This window comes from Myiozetetes cayanensis, unplaced genomic scaffold (assembly GCF_022539395.1).
Source record: "Myiozetetes cayanensis isolate MyiCay16 unplaced genomic scaffold, myiCay2020 scf10, whole genome shotgun sequence".
NCBI classification, from domain to species: domain Eukaryota; kingdom Metazoa; phylum Chordata; class Aves; order Passeriformes; family Tyrannidae; genus Myiozetetes; species Myiozetetes cayanensis.
The window spans coordinates 12,880,147-12,903,586 of record NW_026086605.1 but is presented as its reverse complement, the minus strand read 5'-3'; the positions used below and the strand labels follow the sequence as shown (position 1 = coordinate 12,903,586).

The following is a 23,440-nucleotide window of genomic DNA, read 5'->3' as shown; positions in this document are numbered from 1 at the left end:
AACTCAGTCTGTTCTAGGAATTGAGGGAGGCAGGATTAGAGGGAGGATTAGATCAGTAGGATTTTTGGCTGTAATGATACAAAATAAGGCTGTTGTTTCCGTCGGTGTTGTGTTTTGGTTACCTGAACATCAAAGTCATCAGAGTTCATTGTTGTTTTGGATTGGCTTATATTTTTGTTGCTCATAAACATCTCTTGATGTTCTTGTTTACATTTAGTGGATTAACTGTTGGTTAGTGGAAGCAGCCTGTTGGACTGGAGGAGACTAACAAGGTGATGGTTTCCTCTCCTGCTCCCTTATGCAGGGCTCAAGAAATTGTCCCCTCCCCCCACCGAGGACAGGGAATTGGGAGGAAGGTGGGGTGGGTACAAGTCATAGCAGCCATGCAAAGTTGCAGAAGGAGACACTGAACAGGCTATGGCAGAAAGGGGTCACTGGTGTGGATCTCCAGCTGAAGTACACATCTCTCAAAGGATTTAGCAGCCTGACCCCACTGATGCCAGAATCCAGGACCTGTCCTCTCCATCTGCTCACCGAGGGACTGAGGTCTGGGCAGGACCTGAAGCGTTGAATTTAGCAAACCCAAGGTTTTGCGCTCCCTCTGCTGGCGGCATTCCTGCTGGCCGGTGCCTGCTCTTCATTCCTGAAGGAATGCTGAAATCAGTGGAACAATCTTGAACAAACAGGGAAGTAATAAAATTAGCATGGCTCCTTTTTAGGGTCCTTGAACACTAAGAAAAAAATCCTTGTTGACCATGCTGTGGAGGTGTGAGGCAGTAAGGAGATGCATTTCTTACACTTCTTTCCAAAAGGTCATTACGTGCCTTGGGAAGTGGAGGCACAGGGAAAATCACATCAGCATAAGTCACACTTCAGTATCTTTTTCATCTGGTGTGGAAGACTTGAACCATGGCCAAGAATGACTTCAATATTCTGCTTGCTTACCTTAAATTTTATATGAACTTTTTTGTTCTGTGTCAGCCTAAATAACACTAGGTCTCTCTCCAGATTCAATATTTTCTCTTCTTGTTGTTGCCACCTCTTCTCTTGGTTTAGCTTGCTGCACTCCTGAAGTGCTTCCTTGATTTTTTATTTTTTTAAAACTTCCAGCCTGTTTCTCACCTCAAGTCACCAGTGTCCTGATATCGCAACCTTGTACTAAGGTTAGAGCCTCAGAGAGGTGTCCAAACCCTTTTTGCTTTCAAGAGAGTTTTCTCTCTCTCATGTGTTATGTTTTCTCTCTCTGCCTCTCCTTCAGATCTAGTGGATAATTCTCAAAGATAGCAGCTTCCACGTTTGGGAAGCAGCTGGTCTTTGTTCATTTACCAGTCTGAAATCAGAGTTCTGGCCAACGCTGGGAGCAGCCCAGCTAGTAGTGTGCATTTCACACCCTCATGGACCCTGATTATTGTCAACACCAGCCATGTTCAGCCCAAATTCTCTACTGCATAAGGACTGCCTGACTGGGAAGCCTTGTCATGCTGTTCATGGCAAGGGAGTCATTACTAATATTCAGGGAGTTTCTGAAACTTTTTTCCTCCCCTCCTCATTTTTGTTCTTGCTGCCTACCTACACCTGGTAGTAGTTTTCCCTAAATGTTTTCACTTCTGATTCTTCCCTAAGATTTCCACTTTGATAGCAGAGCTCTTAAGTTGAAATGACCTTTTTCTTTTCACTCAAACTGTTTCTGGTTCCCAGCTAATTTGTTTTACTCATGTACCTGTGGTGACTTCCCAGTTTGCAGTCCAAGTTTGTTGCCACTTTCAGTTCAGTTGCATGTAAAGCTGCAGCAGGTTGCACCTTTCTAGAGCTGCGCTCTCACCTTTAGAAGCAGCAGCAAAGCAAATGAAGTTTGTCAGCGTGTGTCTCACCAAGGTCCTGCCAGAAGGGATTGAAGGGTAGGCAGCGGTTGGGTTGGAGCGCCTACACTGACTGATAGGCTGCTGGAGATGGAAAATGTTAGCTCATCACTTCTCTTTCATCTGTCACAGGGCAGGGGACGGTAATTGAGTCCTTTCTAAGAGCTCTGTCCAGTCGAGTTTTCAAACTTGCAAGTAACTGAGCTTCTGTCGTTTCCCCTGGGAAAGTATTCCTTACAAATACAATTCACTGTCAGGAAGTCATTCTGAAACTCTCCCTGATTTTTGCTTTTTTTGGTGTCCTCCCACTAAATGGACTTTAACACAAAGAGTCTATTTAAAGTGCTACTTTTTTATTTTCCTGTGAAGGCTGCTGTGGTTTCTAGTTAATGTTTGTACAAGACTGTGAGCTCTCCAGTTTAAAGGAGAATCACTGTATTCCCTGTGGTTGTGCTGATACTTTCACTCATTTCCTTGAGGATCTGGATGAGTTTCATGTGGCTGTATTAAATGAATATTAGTTATCAGGTTCCCTTCCCAAATATATATTCAAAATCATGTGTTTTGCTGCTGAAAAGAGCGGGATCTAAAAAGCCTAGTCTAAATCTAGGTTGTGTTTGTGCAGAAGTTTTGGGTCTGTCTTGATTCTGTGAATGGCGTGTTGTGAACCCAAAGGCAACACACACCAGTTTGTGTGGGTGTGGAGAAAGTAGCAGTCTAATTTCCCTACTGAAAATAATCAAAGTGGAAAAGCAAACAGCATGAATGCAGATTTCTGCTAAAAGAAGAGAGATTTAACGTCCTTGAACTGTGCTGCAGAAAAGAAACTTAGGAAAACACTTTTTACTTTGGTATAATTGCTTGCGAGCTGGGGCTGTTCCAGAGGGAGTTATTTTTAATGGTTAAATTATACAGTGCATTTTAAAATTGATTGTTTTGTATAATGCATTGTTGAACCTGTGAATCTCACTGACAGACCCAAGTGTTTACCTTTGTAAAAATGAAAACAGTCGTGTAAGAATAAAGAGGGGGATTTTTCAGAAGCACAGATCATTAGTTAGCAAATTCAAGGGCAGCTAAATGCCTCCTGGGATTTTACTCCATGTCATTGAAGGCATATTAAACAGGCTATAACTTAACACACCAGGGCACTTACCAACAGCAAACAGACTCACATTACTGGTTTTAACAAAAATTGACTAGCCTGATTCTTGTTTTACCACAGACTTACTTTAAAGTAATCTTCTGTTTTATAAATGTCTACCATAGCTTTGATTTAGCGCTGATTTTTAGCACTGATTTTTTTGGTTAATAAATTTTTCCAGAAATGATCGAGGTACTGTAAGAGAATGAGTATTTCAGGCATTTCTTCCAGTTCTGTTCTGTTTGGTCAGTAAACCACAAGGACTCCAAGAAGCTCGTTCTAGGTTCACTTGCTCATGTGGATTTCACTAAGTATCTTCGTGTTTCTTAATTAGCTTGATTAATCAATCAGAAGTTGTGGTACATGGCAAAATCTAAGCTGAGTGGAAGGGTTTTAAGCAATAGGATGAGATTGGATTTGCATTTAACAAAGCTGCTTGGTGCTTTAGTTGCCCGTGAATGTAACTGAGAGGTTAAATTTGTCACGACTTGTAGCTCAAGCCATGTACACTTACAAGCTCCACAGGCCCTTGGTGGTGTCACTGACCATCGCTGTACGTGGGGGAAGCTGAGGCAGAAAGCAAAGGCTGCCTGACTGTGGCCACAGAGGAGTTGTGGGTCACACATCACTCAGGTCATTTATGCCTTTATCATCAGATCTGGCAGTGCTGCAGAGCTGCCCACTTGCTAAATCTCATTGTATCAACACTTAAAATGAGTGATTAAAGAAGCATTAGTGTCATCTATGTAGTGTGGTTTAGAGACTGTGGCCTAACCACAGTTCTTTGTATTTCACCTAATCAGTGAAATACAGAACTTATTTATAAATTTATATAATTTCCATGCACACCTGTTCTCTCTGTTTAATTTGTGTTCTACTCTCAAAGCCCTAGGATTATTACAGGCAGTCCAGGTGTCCTTACCTGAACATTTGCCTTATTCAGCTCTTTATTGGATATGTATTATATGTCCTTAGCAGAGGAAAATACAAGCTGAAACCTCTCTTCCCCAGTTGAATGAAATGATATAACAGTTACCAGTGGCCTGATAAAGTGTTTTAATAAAGCTGTAGCCCATTTCTGTTTCAGACACTCAGAGTCATTATTTTACTTACAGACCACTTTTAAAGTTGAGCACATGCTGTGTTGTGCTCTTTTACAATGTATAAAGAAGTCTGCACTCCTCTAGCTTTTTTCTTCAACCTTTTCTGCCTTGACTACTTCTGTATGTGGAGAATATTTTGCAGTCATCTTTGTCTGAGAGGGCAGCCAGTCTGGGAATGCATCTTTAGTAATATCTCCATTACCAGCTCTGGTGCTTTTTCCACTGTATGATGAATTCTGGCAAAGTATCGCATCTAGGTCAAAATTATCCTGCAAAACCCTAAGAAATGTAATTTTCGGATCTGGTCTGTCTCATCAAGTAACTGCATGAACATTGGAGCCAATGGAAAGGAAAGAGAAGACTTGGGAGCAAAAGCCAGGCTTTTAGGGGCAGCCTAATTGTATTGGCTTCAATTCCTCTCACCCCAACAAAGTGATGAGTTCATGAAAGTCCAGAACAGGAAAACTTGACAGTGAAGAGGTAAGAAAGGTTAGTGTCAGCCTGTGTTTGGATATGCTCACTTTGTCTAAGAGAGTAGTAGCTGGTACAGATTTTGGTCATTGTCTCACATTAGGTACTGTTGCTCAGATGAGCTACTCAGATGGGGAGTGCGTAACATATTTTAGTGATCCTGAATTCTTGGTGGGGACCACTCTGATGGAAAGGGCATGTAACTGGTTTGGGGATGAAACCTGTGCACAACTTCCCATTGTGTTGCCAGCCCCTCAGTGCCTTCCCCAATCCCATTTTCATAAGTCTCTCCCATTGCTTGTAGATGTGTCCAGGACTCCACTGTTCTTCTCAAAATTTAAAATTTCATTACCTAGTTCAGCAATGTCATAGGCAGTACAGAAGTGGAGGAAAAGGCTCAAATTTGGTGATTCTGATCAAAGCTGAAACATTGAGTTGATAGCATTGTCTTTTGGGGTTTTTGTTTTTCTGCTGTGGTTTGGTTTTGTTTGTTTGTTTGTTTTTTTTTTATTTAAGCCACTTGTACAGATCTTCCATTTACTAATGCATGAGAATGGCCATCCTGAGTAATTAGCATCTGAATAAGCACGTGCTAATGAACTGCTCTGGTCTGTGATAGAAATGGTTCTGGAAGGAGCCATGCCTTTTGACTTGAAAGCAAATATACTAATATCTGAGCAGGCACTGGGGAATAAATTGCAATATTTGTTTTGTCTGTGTAATGTTATTTTTGTGCCACATTTTTTATTGAGTATTGTTATGCTGAAAGGATATAATCAGAGTAATATATTACAGGGGAACGGCAATAATAACCATGCTTAAATCTTTCATATTTTTATGGAGTCACTTTTTATTTTAATACAGTTCATTGAGTGGTAAAAAGAGCTGGAAGTCTTGCAAGTAATGCAAAGAAATAAAACCTGTAAAATCTGGCACAATGAAAGACTTTCAGTACAATATGAATGTTGATAGTTTAAAAATCACAAATCATCTTTCTATTAATTCACTGTAGAGTAAGGTCTCCTCAAGATAAGACTCAGCAGTGTTGTGGAGTTGGTATTTAAAGTATGTCCATCTGCATCTAAACGAGTAGCTCCAAGACAATCAGATTATGCAGTAGTTACTTTGGTGAGAATATCGCCTAAGTGGAATGGAAACTTCATTTTGAGTCTAATATTAGACCCTGCTTTGGAAAATTCCTTTTAAATGATCACAAGCTGGGAATAGCAAAAGAATTTAACTTTCGACAGACAGCATTCACCAAGAATTTGTTTTTAACTGCTTATGTTGGGTCCCTGGGAAAGCAGATGTGAAAAACTTACTAAAGTGAATTGACTTGACCTGATGCAATGTTTATATCAGTAGTTGATAAGTTTTCCTCCCTTGTCTAATTTGTTCAGGATATTTTCATTCTTTAAGCATGAGTAAGTCTGGGTTCGAATAGTTTGAATGCTTGGTAGTCTAATAATCTGAATCTTAAAACATGCAGACATTATTGCCTATAAAGGGGGTGTAAGCAAAGCTGGACTATTTTGGTTGTCTTCCACAGTTGGGGATAAGTATCGTTTTTGATACCAACAGAGAATAATGTGAGGCAATGTTACTTAGCTCCTGATAGTTCAGAAAGCATACTGATATCTGCTGTATTTGCACTTCAAAATGCCACTCGCATTTGGTGACCCTTTGAATGCATAATGCATGTTACTATTTATGCAGCTTTACAAAAGACTGGCTTTCAGTGGCAGTCAGGAAAATGGCAACCAAGGGGATCAAAGCCAATTTGAAGGCTCATAATAATATTGTCATCATCATTATTCCTTGTGGCAGAAAGGAATTTAGGAATTCACTGTGAATGATGCACAGCTCAGGGAGAGCCACTAGTATATATCAGCTTTTCCCTGTGTTGATCAGACACTGTCGCTTTGGATATTTTAATTAATTAATTCCAAAATAAGATGTCCCCTCTCCATATGGAGAATATATAAATAAGTTTTATGTTTGAGGAAGGGAGGAAAAAAAAAGAGAAACTGAGGGATTGGGCTGACCCCTTCTCCCCAGCTCTGCCCTGTCCCCATGCGTCTGTGGTTTGGCCATTGTTGCTGTTGTTCCCAAGCTTGAGGAGAACATCTATGGGACCTCTCTGCAAAGGAGTTCTCCAGCCTGGCCTTCTTCTGTCAGTGCATGAGACAGGAAGAGGAACAACTGTCAACAAGATAATACAATGAATTTAATGCCAGGGTGACAGTTTTGCTGGGAAAGACATTAGAAAGGGAATGCTGATCTCTTTAGTTGTTCTCTTTTAGTGCATTAGGTGGATTTGTGTGACCCAGGAATGCGTATCTCAGACAGAAATCAGATTATGATTTCAAGCATCTGTTAAACTTTGCACCTTTTTTCATAAAGCCTGACACCAACCCTTTTGTCTTTTATTTATACCTGTGTGTCTATAGTTCTGTTATTAATTTCTGATCATTCGGGAGTTTCTAAAATGTCTGAATTGCTGATCTGTCTCCTTGCAGGCAAGTCTCACCTGGCTATAGTACAAAGAGTAAACAATGAAGGAGAAGGGGATCCTTTTTATGAAGTTCTGGGAATTGTCACTTTAGAAGATGTGATTGAAGAGATCATCAAGTCTGAAATTCTGGACGAAACAGATCTATACAGTGAGTAGAAATATTTGCAATTCGTTTATAGATGAGAAGGAAGACTCCATCCAGCAGCAATTGTGTTTATAGCTGTGTTTGGAGAGATGTTACGTTGCTGATTTGAAGTCTTAATGATCAAATTGTTAAGGATGTTTCCCGAACAAAATGACCTGCAGATCCCTCAAGTGGTTGAAGCAATTTTTGGTTTTACAGCATGGGTACCTCAGTGCTTTATACTGTATTAATTCAGAAACAGGACAAGTTCTTTATTTAACCTTTTCGTCAAGGAGGTTCACATCTGCAACAGTCTTTTCTGTCCTGCTACCTATACTCCACCAGTGTGACCGTGTTAATCTGTTACAGTGCTCACTTTCCCCTATCCTCTCTCTGTCTCAAGGGTCTGTAGTCCAGGTGCTACCATGCTTTAGCAAGAAGGCAGGCAAATACCATGCCTCAAGGAAGAGGAAAGGAGTCTCTTTAGAATCTCTCTCTGTCATTCATTCAGAATTCCTGACAATGGAAAGTCTTCTTCAAGGCTGAAAACCAGCATGTCCTACATGCCTTCTCTTTTTATCAATCAGTACAGCTCCTTCCTTCTTTGTGTTAATGTATGTTGAGGGACACGATGCTGTAGGTCGACCATTACCTGGGACTTGAGAGATCTGGACCCTTTTCTTTCCCAGATTAGAGTTTATCTGGTCTTTGGCCAGTTACCTAAAGTGTCTTTGCTTCTCTTTCCATCTGCACAATCTGGCCTGTGCAGACAGGACTTCCTTTCTGTCATTCTTCATCTGGCTTATCTGTGTTGTGATCACTTGCTGGCAGATGCTATTTTTTACTATGTGTTTGCATGCAGTGCAAGGATGTCTTTAGATGCTATTGTAGTAGAAATAATAGTTTTAAGTATCTTTAACGCTCTTCAGCTGTCCTTTGCTTTCTTTTTCTTTCCTCATGAAAGGGATCGGAATGTTTCTGCAGCATCTTTTCCAGGCCAATGCAAGCATCTTCTATCTTCCCTCCAAGCCAAATTCCCAACGAGCACTTTACACTCAGGGGTAGACATACTTCTACTTGTTTTTGCCTGAACTGCTTTCTGCAGCTGGTCAGTATTTTACCAGTATTTATGTACCCAAAGGTTCGTGTAGATCGCAGTTGTGTTTTATGATATGCTGAACCGTCTAATTAGTATACAAATCACAGAGGTCCAGTTAGTATTGGTTTCTTTTCATACCTTCACAAATTAATTGTTGGGCTAATCAGTTACAGCATAATGCTTTTACAGGCTCAATTCAGACTTTCTTTTATACTCCAAAAAGGTCCCACCTTTGTCTACTTTTCATGTTGTTTTCATGTTTTCATGTTTCTATGAGTGAAGACACTGCATGTGGTTTTCAATGTGCCCTCCTCCCCATGTTTGTTAAGAGAAAACACATAGATGATGCCATGTTGTTCTTCAGGACAAAAAAAGCTTTGTCCATTAATAGCGTGTTAGGGAGCAAGGAAATGGGAATTTAGTTTTACTATCTGAAGGCTTCCTAGATTAACAAAATGGAGTTGGTGAACATTGAGTTCACTTGAAACTCTCCTTCCTGGGAAGGTTTTACTGTTGAAAATTCCTGGTTCAGAATAGGAAGGAAAAAAAAAGCTCCTAGGCTTCCTGGAGGATGCATGAAATTTTGGGGGGTGACTCCTGCTATATACCATGAAGGTGACCTTCTAATTTCTTTGTGAGGTACTGAAGTTCATTCCACTGTTTAGACTGAAGGAAACTGTAGCAGTAAGGGAGAGAGCAGAAATCCCTGGAAGCTGTGAGGATCACACGAACTGTAACAGATTTTCGATTTGGGCAGTTTGGTGTGCTGTAACCACCTCCAGTTGGTATAATGGAATGGGCACAATTACACCATACTTTGGGTTCACTGAAGGTACTTTATTGTCCATGATATGTTAAGGCAGCTCATTTTTGGTGTTGATACCAGAGTGTCAGGGCTAGTAACCCCATTTCTAATGCTGTTCATTATTAGATCAAGCTGCCTTGCTCAGCTCAGATCAAGCCAACTTGAAACCCTTGGACTGATTTGCCCTGTACTAGGTGTTTACTTAAAATTGGACGTTATGAAAATTTTTGGCAGCGCTGTTACACTTTGTTCTGAAGTTTTAGAAATGTTTTGTTTTGCTTTGATGGAAACTTGAAATTTGATAAAATGGCTGACCTTGGTGTTGGAGCTGTGCCTTTCTGTTGTTTCCATGAAAACCTATTTGAACCGCATTAAGGTAGAAGCAACAGTGTATTTACAGATTTTGCTGTAGTCATGGTGGGAGAACATTTCTCAACCTTCTCAGAGGCCCAGTAGAAAAAGCTGTGTGTTCTGTGTTGGCCTCAGACTGCACAGACTGCTTGTTCACCCTTCTGATCCAGGTTTGACTGGTAACCTGTCTTATTTAGCTCTTTCTGCTTGAAGGCAAGTTTAATCATCACCTTAGTGCAACTGGAATCCTGCCGGTTTTCATGCATACAGATTCAGAGGTGACTTGCCTCAAGTAAAATCTGGGATTTTTCTACAGCTGAAATATCTTAACACACTCTTGTGCGTGTGTTCTGTGTGTTGTGGATGAATAGGCTGGTTGTAAGCATCATCTTACAGAATTTGTACATCCTCACCCCTGTGCTGTTCAGCTGTGCGTCTTGGCGAGCAGGAACCCCGGCCAGCCCGCGCTGCAGGGACGTTCCGTGCCAGGCTGGGGTCCATCTGTTGGCAGCTGCAGCAGTGCAGCTCTCTATAGCTTTCACCTAATTAATTTTTTTTTAGCCTTGGGAAGTTCCTTTCCTGAGGGGAAGACCCCATCTTACCTGAACACTTCTATTTCCAAACAGCCATCGAAACAGGTATGTTATATATATGGAATCATAGAATGATTGGGGTTGAAAGGAACATTAAAGATCATCTCATTCCAACCCCCTTGCCATGGATAGGGACTGAGGGGCTCAGGGTCCCATCCAACCTGGTCTTCCAGGAATGAAGAGTCCACAACCTCTCTGGGCAACCGGTTCCAGTACCTCAACGTCCTCAGAGGGGAGAATTTCTTCCAAATGTGTGATGTAAACTTACCTGCCTTCAGCTGAAGGCCATTCCCACTTGTCCTATCACTACAACCCCTTGTGAAAAGTCCAATTTCAACTTTCTTGTATGTTCTCTTTAGGTACTGGAAGGTGCTGTAAGGTCTCCCCTGAACCTTCTCTTCTCCTGATTGAACAACCCCAGCTCTCTCAGCCTGTCTTCATAGCAGAGGTGCTTCAGCCCTCTGATCATCTTAGTGGTCCCCTCTGGACTTGGTCCAACAGGTCAATGCCTTTCTTGTGTTGGGGGCCCCAGAGTTGAACACAGTGCTCCAGGTGGGATCTCACAAGAGCAGAATAGAGGGGAGAGAGTCACCTCCCTGAACCTGCTGGTCACACTTCTTTTGATATGTCTGTCATTTCACCCATTTAAACTGTGGAGCTGGGGGATTAAAAATTGCTTGCCCTGTGGTGTGCAACACCAATTTGTCTGGCAAGACCTACAGATACTAGCTTGGTGTGCATTGGTGTCCTATGTCAGGAGAGCAGAGCTTTGCATAGCTAGAATCTAATCTTTCGATACACCAAGATGATTGACACCAGTTAGAAAATAATGCTTTTACCATTAGGACTGTGGACGTGCTAACTTTCTGCTGTCTAGCACCCGTAGGCTGAAGGAGCTCCATCCTTATGGGAAACAATGTTAGACTGTTAAAGTACTTCAGGTTTTGTCCCACTGACTTTCTTTCAGTTGCTTAAATATGAGTGATACACAGGGAAACTTGGCTTTCCCAGCTAGGGACAAAAAGAACTGACAAAACTAACTTAGCTAATTCCTAAACCTTTCTTTTAAGACAAAACAATTTCACAGGCTTAATAAACCCTGTGGAGTGTGTGGGGCATAGGCTGTCAACTGAATTTGAATGTCACTGGGAACATGAGGGAGAGGAGGACATGAGGTATGCAGAGTGAGACTCTGGCCTCTACCACTGACTGCCTGCACTAGGCATCCTGGTACCGACTGTGGACAAGTCTAGTCCTCTGGGAACTGTACTTTGTTTTCCTGGAGTATCTGATGTACATCTCAAGCAGTTGCTTGTCTCTGTCCTTGTACAGTTCTTGTGTGCTGGACAGAACCACGTGTCCATTTGATAAAATATTTTTGTCCTCTTTGGCTTGTCTGGAGCTCACTGCACTGTATCCTCTGTCCTAAAGGCAAAAAGCCCAGGAGAATAAGAACTCTTCTAGAACATTGCCTCGGTGCATTTGCAGGACCTGTCAGCCTGCAGCCTGCGTGCCCATGCAACTGAATTGGTGATCTGAGGATTGAACTCCCTGTTCTATACCTGGCTCCTTCAGGGAAGTCTATGCAATCATTTTTCATGTTATGCATCAGGCCTCAAAGTTCAGGAATATTACAAGAGAGATCAAGATCTGAATCGTATTTGGATCGTTCCTCTTGAGTTCTCTCACTCATCAGAAGCTCTTGTTGCCTTTGATTTGAAGGAAAAGTCTAAGTATTCCCAGAAATTACAGAAGATGGTTGCAATATGTGTTGATGTCTCACCAAAAGTTATAGTGAGAGTATCCGTCATTCATTGCATAGTCCTGTTGCAGAACCAAACAGCTTCTCAGCACTCTATAGGCAGAGATCACTTCAGTGTGCCAAGATAACTTCAGTGCCTGTGTCTCCATCTCACTTACTGTAGAAGGGACAGGCAGGAAATACCTGGTTCATTTTCAGTTATATCTGTCACAATCCAGTCCCTGGTTCCTGTGTCTTACAAGAACCTCAAAAGTTGTTTGGATAGTGAAGAACAATTTAAGACTATCCCTTGCAAAAATAAGCCAAGATAGTGGCTTTAAGCCATGTGGCTCTGCTCTCACTGTGTAACATTTTTCTTGAGGGAAGATTTCTGGATAAGCTGCCAAGGAAAAAGGAGGAGTTGAACTCACCCATCATTTGATAGAGTATGGGTCTCTTACCTTGATGACTGATTCAGACAGAAATATTTAAGGCATCTTCCCCATGTGTGATGCTGGCACTGTTTTCAGGTACCAGAAGTGCAGTGTGAAGCCTGCAGGGGTACAACTTATCTACAGGACATGCACAGAGATGTTTCCCTGTCTCAGGGCCTAAACTTGTACTTGTGGTGACTTTTGCCTCCCTGAAGAGAGCAATGATGGAGCTCCTTGTGATGAAAGCACCTCAGGTACAGCACTTTCAAAATAACATTCTCTGAGGTTTTCAGAAAAAGCACAGTTTCTATTCTTCTTACCTCTTACAAGAGGTAGGGCCTAGTGAAAGCTTCTAGGGGACTTTTCTCCTATTCACTTTCTATTGCTTTGGTATCCATCTTTCCTGTAACTTCGAGTACAGATAAGTTCTGTCTCAGACTGTATTCCTAAGGCAGGGATTGTTTTTAATCTGTAGCCACTCCCTTGAATGGTTTCTATTCCTGCTTTTGGAAGAGAAGGTGCAGTCCCTGATGTAGCCAAAGTCCTGAGCTAAAGTACTATGAGGGTAAGAGACTTCTGGTTTCAAAAAAGAAAAAGGGTATGGGTCATCTTCATTCCTCTCCATGTGCTTGGGAGCAAGTATCTCAAGTTTTCTGATTTGTACTGCTCACAGAATAAGCTCAAGATATCCAGAGCTGGTAAGTTACTATCAGTATGGTATTGCTGTTGAGTCAGTGATAGTCCTGTAGTACAGGCTTGTCCATGGAAATTTGAGGATCTAAATGTATTCATATCTAAAAGACTAGGTGACTTGGGAAAATCTAGAAACTTATAAATGACCAGTAATGTGCATTTCCAAGCCTCAAACTCCACCACTCCGAGATTTATGTAGTCTGTAGCATATATTTGGACATGTAAAGGACTTCAGATCTCAGTGGCTTCCTTGCTACAGTGCATCACTTTAAACACCTTTGCACATATAATCCAAAATCTGGCAAACATGCACCTGGGAGTATGTGCAAAGTTTCAGTCTCAGCTTCACCTACACCTCTTTATGTGCTTACCCATATTGTCTGCAGTGAATCAATGTACCAGAATTGTCTGTGGTCCCTCAAAAGTACAGTCATTTTAAACCAATTGACTAAGGGTCTGATAGACAAGTAGCTGTAGTGTTCTCAGGGTTTTTTTCCTGCTAAGGCCCTAGAGCTGTGCCTCAGCTCTGAGGGGCTCACAGGAATTGCCTCAACACTTAGATTTCCTGCACTATACGTGGAGCAGTGTCAGCAGAGAAGAGCAAGACTCTGCCATCTAAGCAGAGACCTCTTCTCCCTGGAACTGATGTATACCGTACCCCAACATACCTGTAGCTCTCCGCTTACCTGGTTTCTTAAACATTTTGGCACATTAGCTCAGTGGGTGGATGCCAGTTGCTGGGTTGTTTGTGTCTCTTTCATGTTGTTTTTCACAAATGGGGATTCCCCACCACAGAGCCTCTTTTAAGACACAGATGAATTAAGTCTCCCACCTCCTGGCTGTACACTTTGCCAGCCTTTGCTAAAGTTTGGATAGGACAAAAGAAGCTGCATATTCTAGACACTGGGAATTACTTCAACCAAAGGCATGTGGATTTTGCCGCAGTTGTGAAGAGTCAGTGAAGCTGTGGTACAGCATAAGAAATAAGTTATTTTATATTTCCTCTATGTATTGTTGGGAGTTTTCTAGGAAACGTATTTGGAAAAAGCACCTATCACAGCTATTCTTGTAAAACCTTTTGATCTTTAGTAACACTGAGCAGGACTCCTCTTCCCCACCTGGAAATTCACGCACACTTCACCTGTAACATGCAGAGCTGCTCTGCAATCAGGTGTCTGCAGGCAGAGACTTTCACCCCATCATGGTGACAGGGGCTGTGGGTGATGGACTCTGCAGGACAGGGCCCCACAGCTGCACAGCTCACTGATTGTTTCTGGTTTGTGCTGCGTGCTGATGAGCAGGGCTTTGCAGAGGGGTCTGCCAGCACCCTGTGCTCTGGGTGGCCATCCTGGCTGACTCCAGGCAGTGCAGTTCATATTGGACCCCGTTCTAACAGAAATCGCTTCCTTCCTTTCTTTCCCCACCCTCCCTTCCCCAGCTGATAACAAGACGAAAAAGAAAGTAGCTCATCGGGACAGGAAGCAGGACTTCTCTGCCTTCAAGCAGACAGACAGCGAGATGAAGGTTAAAATATCACCGCAGCTCCTCCTGGCAATGCACCGGTTCCTGGCAACAGGCAAGTGAGGGTTATCTTTTTTTGCAGTCGTGCCAGAGCCTCGGAGGCAGTTTGTCAGCAAAGGCTGGTGAGGTGGTGGGACAGTATAGGTGGGAAGGGAGGCTGGATTGTGGGGTGACAAATAATGCCACTGTTGTGTTTTTCTTTTTAAATTCTCTCCTCTCCTGTGTTCAGTGTCGGCATGAACCCTCTGAGACATATACCAGGGGTGGACCAGTAACTTTAAATTGGTCTGAAAGGTAAGGATGAATGCCAAGTGCCGCACTGCATGTCTAGAGTCCGTCAGATTAACGACTAGCAAGTACACCCCATTAGGAAGAGCTCAGGGAACAAACCAAAGAGGACTCGATACCACTGGCCAGCTGACTGTAATTGCACTCTGGCGCCTTCTCCAGAAAGAGATGCTGGACTTTTTGCAGGAAGGTCTAAACCTGTTCCATGAGACTTTTTGACTCCAAGTGAAAAACTCTCCTGACACATTTAATGCAGACTGCACAGGTGGTTGAACTGTACTCTTTAAAATGGATTTCTGTCTGGCTTGTGTGACCTCCGTTGATGACTTCAGGTTTCAGAGGACGGTTGTCTCCATCCCAGAACACCTTGATGTTTTAGCCCTTGGATGGGCTAGAACAGGCAGAGGCCAGGGCCTTGAATGGTTTCTTGCAGCTGATACTGCCTTTCGTCATAAAGTTGGTCCCTTCACCTCAGAGATGAGACCTTTTAACAGGAGAGCTTGTGGAAAAATACCTTCCTATTGCTCATGCTGTCTCTCTTTGACATGTAAAGACTTCTCACACGCAGGCCTTTCAGACGGGCGTCTTTCACTGCTATGTTCAACGTATATTCATGGGTGGAAAATTATAAAGTTGTTTTGTTTCAAGTTTGTCAGCTCCAGTTGGAAATTAGTACTTCCCCTCCTCTAAGATGCAGTAACTGCCTGCCTAGATGCTCCTAGTCTGCCTTCATACTTTATTTTGCCTCTGTGACTTGAAAGAAAAATGTACATGATCGGTTATCACATCTCAGCTGAGGGGCAGTAATTCCTTAGAAGGCTCGGACTCCTACGGCTCACGTGCCTGTGAGCATGTCCTCTTGAAAGGAAGCAGTTCAACAGGAAGATGTGGATTTAACAGCAAGCAAGGCATTGTTCATGTAGTGTACAAGACTTGACGGAGTTCCCTAAGCACCTGCTCAACAGACATACTCTTACAGTGCTGCTTCTCTGCTTATTTTGTGGATGAAAGGATTGTGTAGCTTAAATCCAGGTCTGTCTGTGAAGCCCCTGTAAATAAGATGAAAGCTACAGTTTTGGTTTCTCTGTTCTAAATCGAGAACAGTATCTTTAGCAGATGACAGGTACTGGGTCATAATGGTCCTTTTCTGAAATGAGGTGTTGGGAAAGCTTATCAATTTGCATGTGTAAACCTTGTCATCCCTGGCTTCACTCTACCACACAAGGATGAGCTTTTCTGCTTCAAACAGCTCCTGTTGGGAACACTGAAGATCAAGTAGATAGAGAATGTGTTCTGTGTGTCAGGAATTAATCCCACATGGTTTGAACTGACCTGCACTCTCTCTCACTTTGAGTAACTCTTCCCATATGAACTGTGGCAGCCCCAGTTGTGTCTGATTTATGTAGAACATCTATCTAGAGCAACTTTCTAGGTCCCAAGCAGTGATTCTTTTTTTTTCTTCTTTTTTTTTTTTTTAGTTTTATTTAAGTGTAATAAATGCAGTTACTTTAATAACTTTTAGGGAAGGAAAAAACCAAACTCAGAGGTTCTCTGTGCCCCAATTGTAAAGCTCTTCCATTTTTACAACTCTGCAGTGAGCCATTACAACTGTGAATCTGAACTCTCAAGAGGGCAAGGCTTTTTCTTTTCCTTTTCAGATGAAGACATGGTTTTTGGTTGTTTTGAAAAATACTTCAGTAATGAAAGTTGGGATGTTACTGTGGGTTTTTCCCCCCCCTTACAAATCTAACAGTCTCAAAAGACAGGAAGCCTGCAATTCCATAATGGATCTCTGCATCTGTGTGTCTTTTATAGGCAAATGCTTATTAACGAGTATTGCTAACTTCTTGCCAGGCATATGAAGTGTAATGCCACGTTGTATCTTGTGTTATAGAAGTAGAAGCATTTGGTCCATCCCAGATGTCAGAGAAGATCCTTCTCAGGCTGCTAAAACATCCCAACGTCATCCAGGAGCTGAAATACGATGAGAAGAACAAGAAGGCCCCAGAACACTACCTCTACCAGCGAAACAAGCCTGTCGACTACTTTGTTCTCATTTTACAGGTCAGACATGTGGTTATGTAGATATTTGCAAAACCCTTTATCTCTTGATGTATCCCTCTGTTGGGAACCTCTTACAGTTGTTGAAGTCTGCCTTCTTTCAATCATGGGAAGGGAACTATGGCTGCTGGGAACTGCTCCTGCCTCCTTTATGATCTTGCCAACCTTGAAGAGCTCATGCAGATGCTTTCAGCCTCAGTTAAACCAGTTGTGAGGATAGAAAGCACTTCCCACTTCCAGTCAGTCATCTTTTGAAAATCACTTATGCTTTTGGTATCAGTAGGATAGACAATGCAAAGGAATCTGTGCGTGCAGCTGGCGTTGTTTGGAAAACAGGGTTGCAAAAAATGGCACATCACAGGAGTTTGGCTGCGATGTTTTCTCTACTGCGATTTTCCCTTTTGCAGAAAGGGGCACTGTGAGTTTAAATGTTTGGAGGAATTATATTTTTCTGTGCAATTTTGAAGTCTGTACCTGAGGTGTTGTGAGGTTTTGCTGGGGGCCTTGTTCCATCTTCTGAACTGATGCCACCTCCTGCCACAGCCCCTGCATTCCTTGGGCACACTCTCAGTCCCTGGGAACCTTGGCATCCAAGTCCTTGCCCTACCCTGAGGTCCCTGCACTTGTGTGGTTTTTAGATTGGAGCCCTAGGTGGTGTGGAAGGACTGTTTTCTGCATGTTCTGTACAGGATTGCTGTACAGATTTTGATACTTGTCAGAAGGGGTTGAATAGTTTAAGTGAAGCTTTACACAGAAACTTCCATCCAGCACCATTTGAGCAGGAATAGTCCTTCAAGAGAGATTGTGCTGGAAAGCTGCTTGTGTTTCTGTCCTGCAGAACTGAAAATCAGTTTTGGTTATAAAAGCACAAGTATTGTAGCTAAAGTTTTGCCACAGGGCTTGAAATCTTAACATGACCTTAAAAAGAGAAAGGTGTAGGGGGTTCAACACTGTCAGTGATAAACAGTTAAGAAAGCACCAGAGTATTATATTGTGATTTCAATGTAATTCTCTTTTTTAAAAGGATCAGTTTTTTCAAGAGTTTGAGGTAACTCTTTAACTGCTCTTTCTTATGGGCTGAATTGTTGCAATCTGAAATATTCCAGAGGCAAGATAATGCTCCTCATGTAATGCTGCAAAGATGTTAATGGAGGACATGGGCAATACAAAAAGAACAATCAGTTCTTTCTGAGCTATTCTACGGTCAATAAATATTTAGCAAACACAGTGTGCCAGGTCTCTAATGTATTTGGAAAAGGGAGTGTTGCAGGAGGTACATACTATAAAAATGGTAACAAGGTTGGTTCTGCCAGGATCAAGAGGGGATAAATACTCTGCCTTTGTTACTTAAATGGACTTGGACTTATTCTCTCACATTAAGGGACCAAGAATGCCAGTGCACAATTAAATGTATATTCTTCTTGTTTTGCCTGGGTCTCTAAATCGTACCTTCTGGAAGGTTTATAATGAAGAAATAAGCTACTTATTTGTGTTGTGGAGTGAAATTGGTTTTAAAAGGGATTATTTGAAGTTGTTGCTTGTGCTAGCAGGGAAGTGGATTTGTGAGCTGGGCACTCTCTTCCTGCTAGGCAGATTTTTTGGTTTTTCCCATCTGGGACAGTTAGACAAACCGACTTGGTATTGGGGTTCATGCAGGCTGAGTTCACTTTCGCCTTTGTCTGCCCCAGTCCAGTATCGTAAATTTAAAGGCATGATTATTTATTCTAAATTCAGCTTAATGAAATGAACACAGAAATAAATTCTTCCTTTTAGACTCTTTTTGACCTGATTGTGTCCAGGTGACATTCAGTCTTCTTAGTACACCTGGGATGGGCAGTCTGTCTGCCCTTTCCAGCCTAGACAGAGGGAAAGCATTGCAGGTAATTATATTGTTTGCCTGAAATTCCAACTTTTGTGTAGTTCAGCCTGAAAGCTGCATGAGATTTGTTCTGTGGGCAGTGGTGTGCTGTGAGTCTCAGTGCCAGCAAGGATGGGTGGACGTGGAAACCAGACCCCACTGAGAAGCCAGTTAATTTCTGACTACTTGTATACCAGAGTAACTGGCATGCTTACAGCTATGTTTGACATGGTGGGTTCTGTTCTGGAGTTCTTTATAGGACATGATAAACATTTGGTTTAGCCCACAACAGAAGCAGGTGCCATTTGCATGGTAGTGTAGTTTTGTACAGTTTGGGAAGCACTGAGGGTACTTTGTAGGTAAGACTCTGTGAAAGAGCAGGATCTGAAGTTAAGGGTGCTGAAATGTGTAAAACTGCTAGAAGCCAAGAAAACCAGAGTAGCCCCAAGGAATAAGGACTTTGTTCCTGGGGGAGTCGCAGACAGCCTCCTTGCATGTTGTCTCCCATCTCCCTTGCCTATGTCTGTGTTAGAGGGGACTTTGTGTGAATGTGAGTTGGGGCTCAGAATGTCTTCATGTCTCAAGATCCAGATGACTATGCTACATATAAGCTTGTGCTACTGGGGGAGTATTTTTTCACTCTACATCAAGGGAAAGCAGCCTGACAGCACTTGGAGCAGGACAATAGTACCAACCCAAAGCTGTGTGGTGGTCCTATTCCTCTGCAGAGACTTACGCTGGCCACAGGGCACCGAAGACAAGAGTAGCTCAGGGCACAAAAATCTGTTGCCCTTCAGGGTCTGTCCTTGTTCAGGCACTGTTACAAACTGAAGGGACCATGATGCTGCTTAGGGATGTCAGGCAAAAGTGTCTTTCAGGGCCCAAGTCTTGTCTTCTGCCTTGAGACCTGTGGTCCCTTTTAATTGCAGCTCTCTCTCTCCTTTTCCTTAACAGGGGAAAGTGGAAGTGGAGGCTGGGAAAGAGGGGATGAAGTTTGAAGCTGGTGCTTTTTCCTACTATGGGGTGATGGCCCTCACAGCATCACCAGGTATGTCCTCTCACCTTCTGCTTCTGGAACGCGCTCCTGCACAGTCCTGCCCCGCCGTGTCTGAGGGGCTGGCGTGAATGGTGCCCCCTCACCACCAAAGCTGCCTGCCTGGCACAGTGTCCCTGGTGGAACCCAGCAGCTGGCAGCGGCTTTGCCAGCTCCCGGAGGATGTGAGTGTTGGCCTTAGGGAGGGATGTGGTTGGTACTGGTGGAAAGCTTTGTAGTTTTGCCCGTGGAGGTGGTAAAGGAACAGGGAGTGAATTAATAGGAATAAATAATTAGTGGCAGGGGGACATCTAGTGGTGCGAGGAACAACAGCCTGGTTAGTCTGGGGATGGTTCTCTTTACCAGTCTTGTTTCTAAAGCTCTCTTGAGGAAAAGGAGGGCAGCAGTGCCAGAAAAACGATGGCTCCTGTCAGCCTGTGTGGAAAAGTAACCAAGAAATCAGTGAGGGAGAAGAAGTGGTGTCTGAAGGTGAGGTGTGAGCTAGTTCCCAGCACACAAGTGGCAGCCACATCCCACCAGTGCAGATTGGAGAATTGTCATATAATCCACCAAAAGTAGGCTCCAATGCTGCATTTCAGCATTTGGTGATGTATTTTAATGCCAGCAGTGTCGCCACTAAGATCTCGACCTCAGCTGGAAATTCACAGCCCCACTGGGTGAGCCGGGGTACTGGTGCTGGTGTTGGCCTTCTGCTGGCCCAAAGTTGCTTGCTCAGCTTCAGGGAGAGGTATTTCTTAGGCTGATACTGTCCTCCTGTCACAGCAGGGTTTATATTGCACTTGAGAGGCAGCTTGCTTTAACTGTACTGTCACAAGCATTCCCTTTACATCGGTGTACCTACATGTATGTCTGTTAACAAACAGTGTTGGAATGGAAATGCTTTTGTAAGTTTCGAGTGTAGCCTTGTTAAACTCTGCAAACAGCAGCAGTTCTCTTGGACCTGTGAGCACACTTTACAGGCAAGACTAATTTTTCCTTAATTTTGTGTGCTTCAGGCTGGTCAGTCTAGCCTGTGCCTTTTGAGGTTTGAGAGATCTTAAAGCATGCAGAGCACTGGTTGGATTTTATCTCAGTGATGGCATCTGTGTTCCCGAGGAATTGTGACGTGTACAACTGCATCCTACCCTCAGCTTTTGCAGTATGGGGCAGGCATGGAGCTGGGGTGGGCATGGTCCCTTCTCCTACTAGACCTACACTTGGAAATTACCTGTGGCATCTCTGTTTTGCCGGCACTGTTCAGTCTGAATGTTTTCATGTGTTGGTTTTTTTTGTTTGTTTGGTTGGGTTTTTTTGTGTTGCTGACCCTCCCTGCAACCACGCCAGTTGCCCCAAGTCCTGTCAGGTCAGATGATCTCCTCTTTGCATGCCCTGAAATCCATCTTAGATTTTGTCATGTCTCAGTTAAGGATGTGCACTATTTTAAATTAATCTCAGCCGATCTTGGATTTGTTTACCTTCAACTGATTGGCTTTTACCCATAGCAAAGCCCTCATTTTGTTGGTTTTCCCTCCAGGTTTAGGGAATTTGTTTTATGATGTCTTGCAGCATCCTGAGATTTCTGTTAAGATGAGCTCGTAAAAATAAATTCCTGTTGCTTGTGAAAGCTCAGTGAAAGTGTAAATCATTGCAGAACAAGAGAAAACTCATGCTCTTCTGTATGTCCTAATTACACTTCATGTGCATAATCTCCCCACCTGGGAGATGAAGCCAATAAGAGGAGAATAAAACACTAAAAACAAACCAAACAACAAAAAAAGCAAAGAACCCCACTAATGAAAACACAGAAAATAAACAAACCAAAAACCCAATAAAAGAGTGAAGCTTTTTTCTTCAGCTACAGCTGGGGAGGGATTTGCAGTAATGGTGAGCAAGCAGTCCCCATCCCAATAGGGATGAGCTTGGAGAATCACAGCCTCACTCAACATTTTGTTGAAAACTTGAAGAACTGTGAAGTGTCTTCTGGTTTTATGTCTATTGTTTGTCTGGCTCCCATAAGGAAGAGCACCTCTGAATGCTTTATGGCTTGTTTTAACTCTTGCCTTCCAGCCTGGAATGGGCACCACTGCTCCTTTTGAACTGTTTCAAAACTGAATGTATCTTGACTGACTGTTCTGTGCTGGATAACAATTTGAATTAGCAAGTGAAAATTGTTCACTTCACTCTGATTCTTTAGCCTTGTTTTTTGGTTTATTCCTAAAATTGTTTGATTGTCTTTTTTAGTTTTGTTTTTGTTTTAACCCTTTACTTTTTCACAGTTGATTTGAACTTTTGGTTTTAGTTTTTCAATGTCAGTTGGCTCCTTCCCCTGTCGAGTGTGGATAGCTGCCGCCTTTCTGGTCGTGATCTCATCCTTTTTCTCTCCCTCTTCTAGTTCCCTTGTCCCTGTCTCGTACCTTTGTTGTCAGCAGAACAGAGTTGTTAGCAGCAGGTTCTCCAGGTAAATCTGCATGCTTCTGTTTTCACCATTCTTGTGACTGCCCTGATGCCATAAAAAGTCAGCTGCAGTCTGTATTTGTCTGACCCCTTTGCTCGTTAGGGAGAAGTCCAGCACAGAGTTAAGCCTTGCAGGTAGGTATCCTGAACTTTCACTTATGGTAACTGATAGCAACACGAGAGTCATCAAAATGGGAAGACCTGAAAAGACGTTGAAGAAAATGTATTTGGTAATGTGTGCTTGTTCTTGTTTCTCATATGTACACTGGTGGAAAATTAGGAGGGGAGATTTTTCAAAAAATGTTTTCTCCCCAAAGCTGAATTCTGAAGAAAACACATTTGGCAGAGGAGAATGTCTGCTGCTTAAACTGCCATAAAAGGAAAACTTATTTAATGAAAGTATTCTTATATTCTCTTATGGTAAATTTTATGGTTTGTATACAGTCTGGCTGTTTCAATTCCTGAAAAGCTTTGAGCTTTCTCTTAGTGAGGTTAATGCTGTGGACTGGCACAATGATCTACTGAGTGGATGGATTTGCAGTGGAATGTGCAAGAAGGTTGTGGGACCTCCTGTGGGATTTTCTGGTTCCCGTTTTGCTTAAGACCTTTCCTTGCTGAACCACCAAGTTGACTGACACAGAAATCCCTTTGGGGAGCAGAGATCAAGGAGGGAACAAATTGGGCCAAAAAGAGCTCTGAGATGTGGTTGAGTGATTGGAAATTGGGAAGGGTCAAGAACTGAGCTTTGCAGATACTGCATGCACAAAGTAGTTGAGAAAAATGGAAACCCATCAAGAAAGACTATAGGAAGAGCAGAATCCTAAAATAGTTTAGGCCACAGTGAGCATATTTCTTCCTTCTGAAGTTTTCTTTTTCAGATGAAATGTCTTTCCCTAGGCCTAAAAGCAAACAAGATAATGATATGCATAATAAAGTGAAACATCTCCTAAGATAAATACATTTATCATGCATTTCATCAACTTTCACCATCTGCTTCCTGTATTTTCTGCCTCTGTTTTTTAAATTGTGAAAATTTATTTCACCATCAGTCCTTAAATTAGCCTCATGCACATTCCAAACAAACTACAGGTTATTGCTTTGCAGGGGATTTCTTTCCTACCCTGTTAAAGTTTCCTGCTGCTAAACTTCAAAGAAGGGGGAGAAATTTAATCTTTCTTTAATTAAAGTAGCCAATGACTCTCTTTTAAGCTTGGCAACTTTGATTATCTTTCTTAGCTTGGTTCTTTTGTTTGCCAGGTCTTCTTTTTTTATTTTTATTTTTCCTTTTCTTTG

At 42.5% G+C, this 23,440-nt stretch overlaps 1 protein-coding gene across 4 annotated transcripts in view; it reads left to right on the top strand.

Annotated features, from left to right (window-relative positions):
* Positions 1–23,440, top strand: part of CNNM2 (cyclin and CBS domain divalent metal cation transport mediator 2) — a 119,572-nt gene that overhangs the window by 83,018 nt on the left and 13,114 nt on the right. For 2 of the 4 annotated variants that reach the window (XM_050334884.1, XM_050334902.1), the window contains exons 2-6: positions 7,097–7,240; positions 14,371–14,508; positions 16,636–16,805; positions 19,615–19,708; positions 22,086–22,151. In XM_050334884.1, coding sequence (XP_050190841.1) covers positions 7,097–7,240; positions 14,371–14,508; positions 16,636–16,805; positions 19,615–19,708; positions 22,086–22,151 — 612 coding nt within the window. Of the gene's footprint in view, positions 1–7,096; positions 7,241–14,370; positions 14,509–14,682; positions 14,748–16,635; positions 16,806–19,614; positions 19,709–22,085; positions 22,152–23,440 lie in introns of those variants that run through there. The other 2 variants (XR_007631401.1, XM_050334891.1) reach the window with 2 other exon arrangements.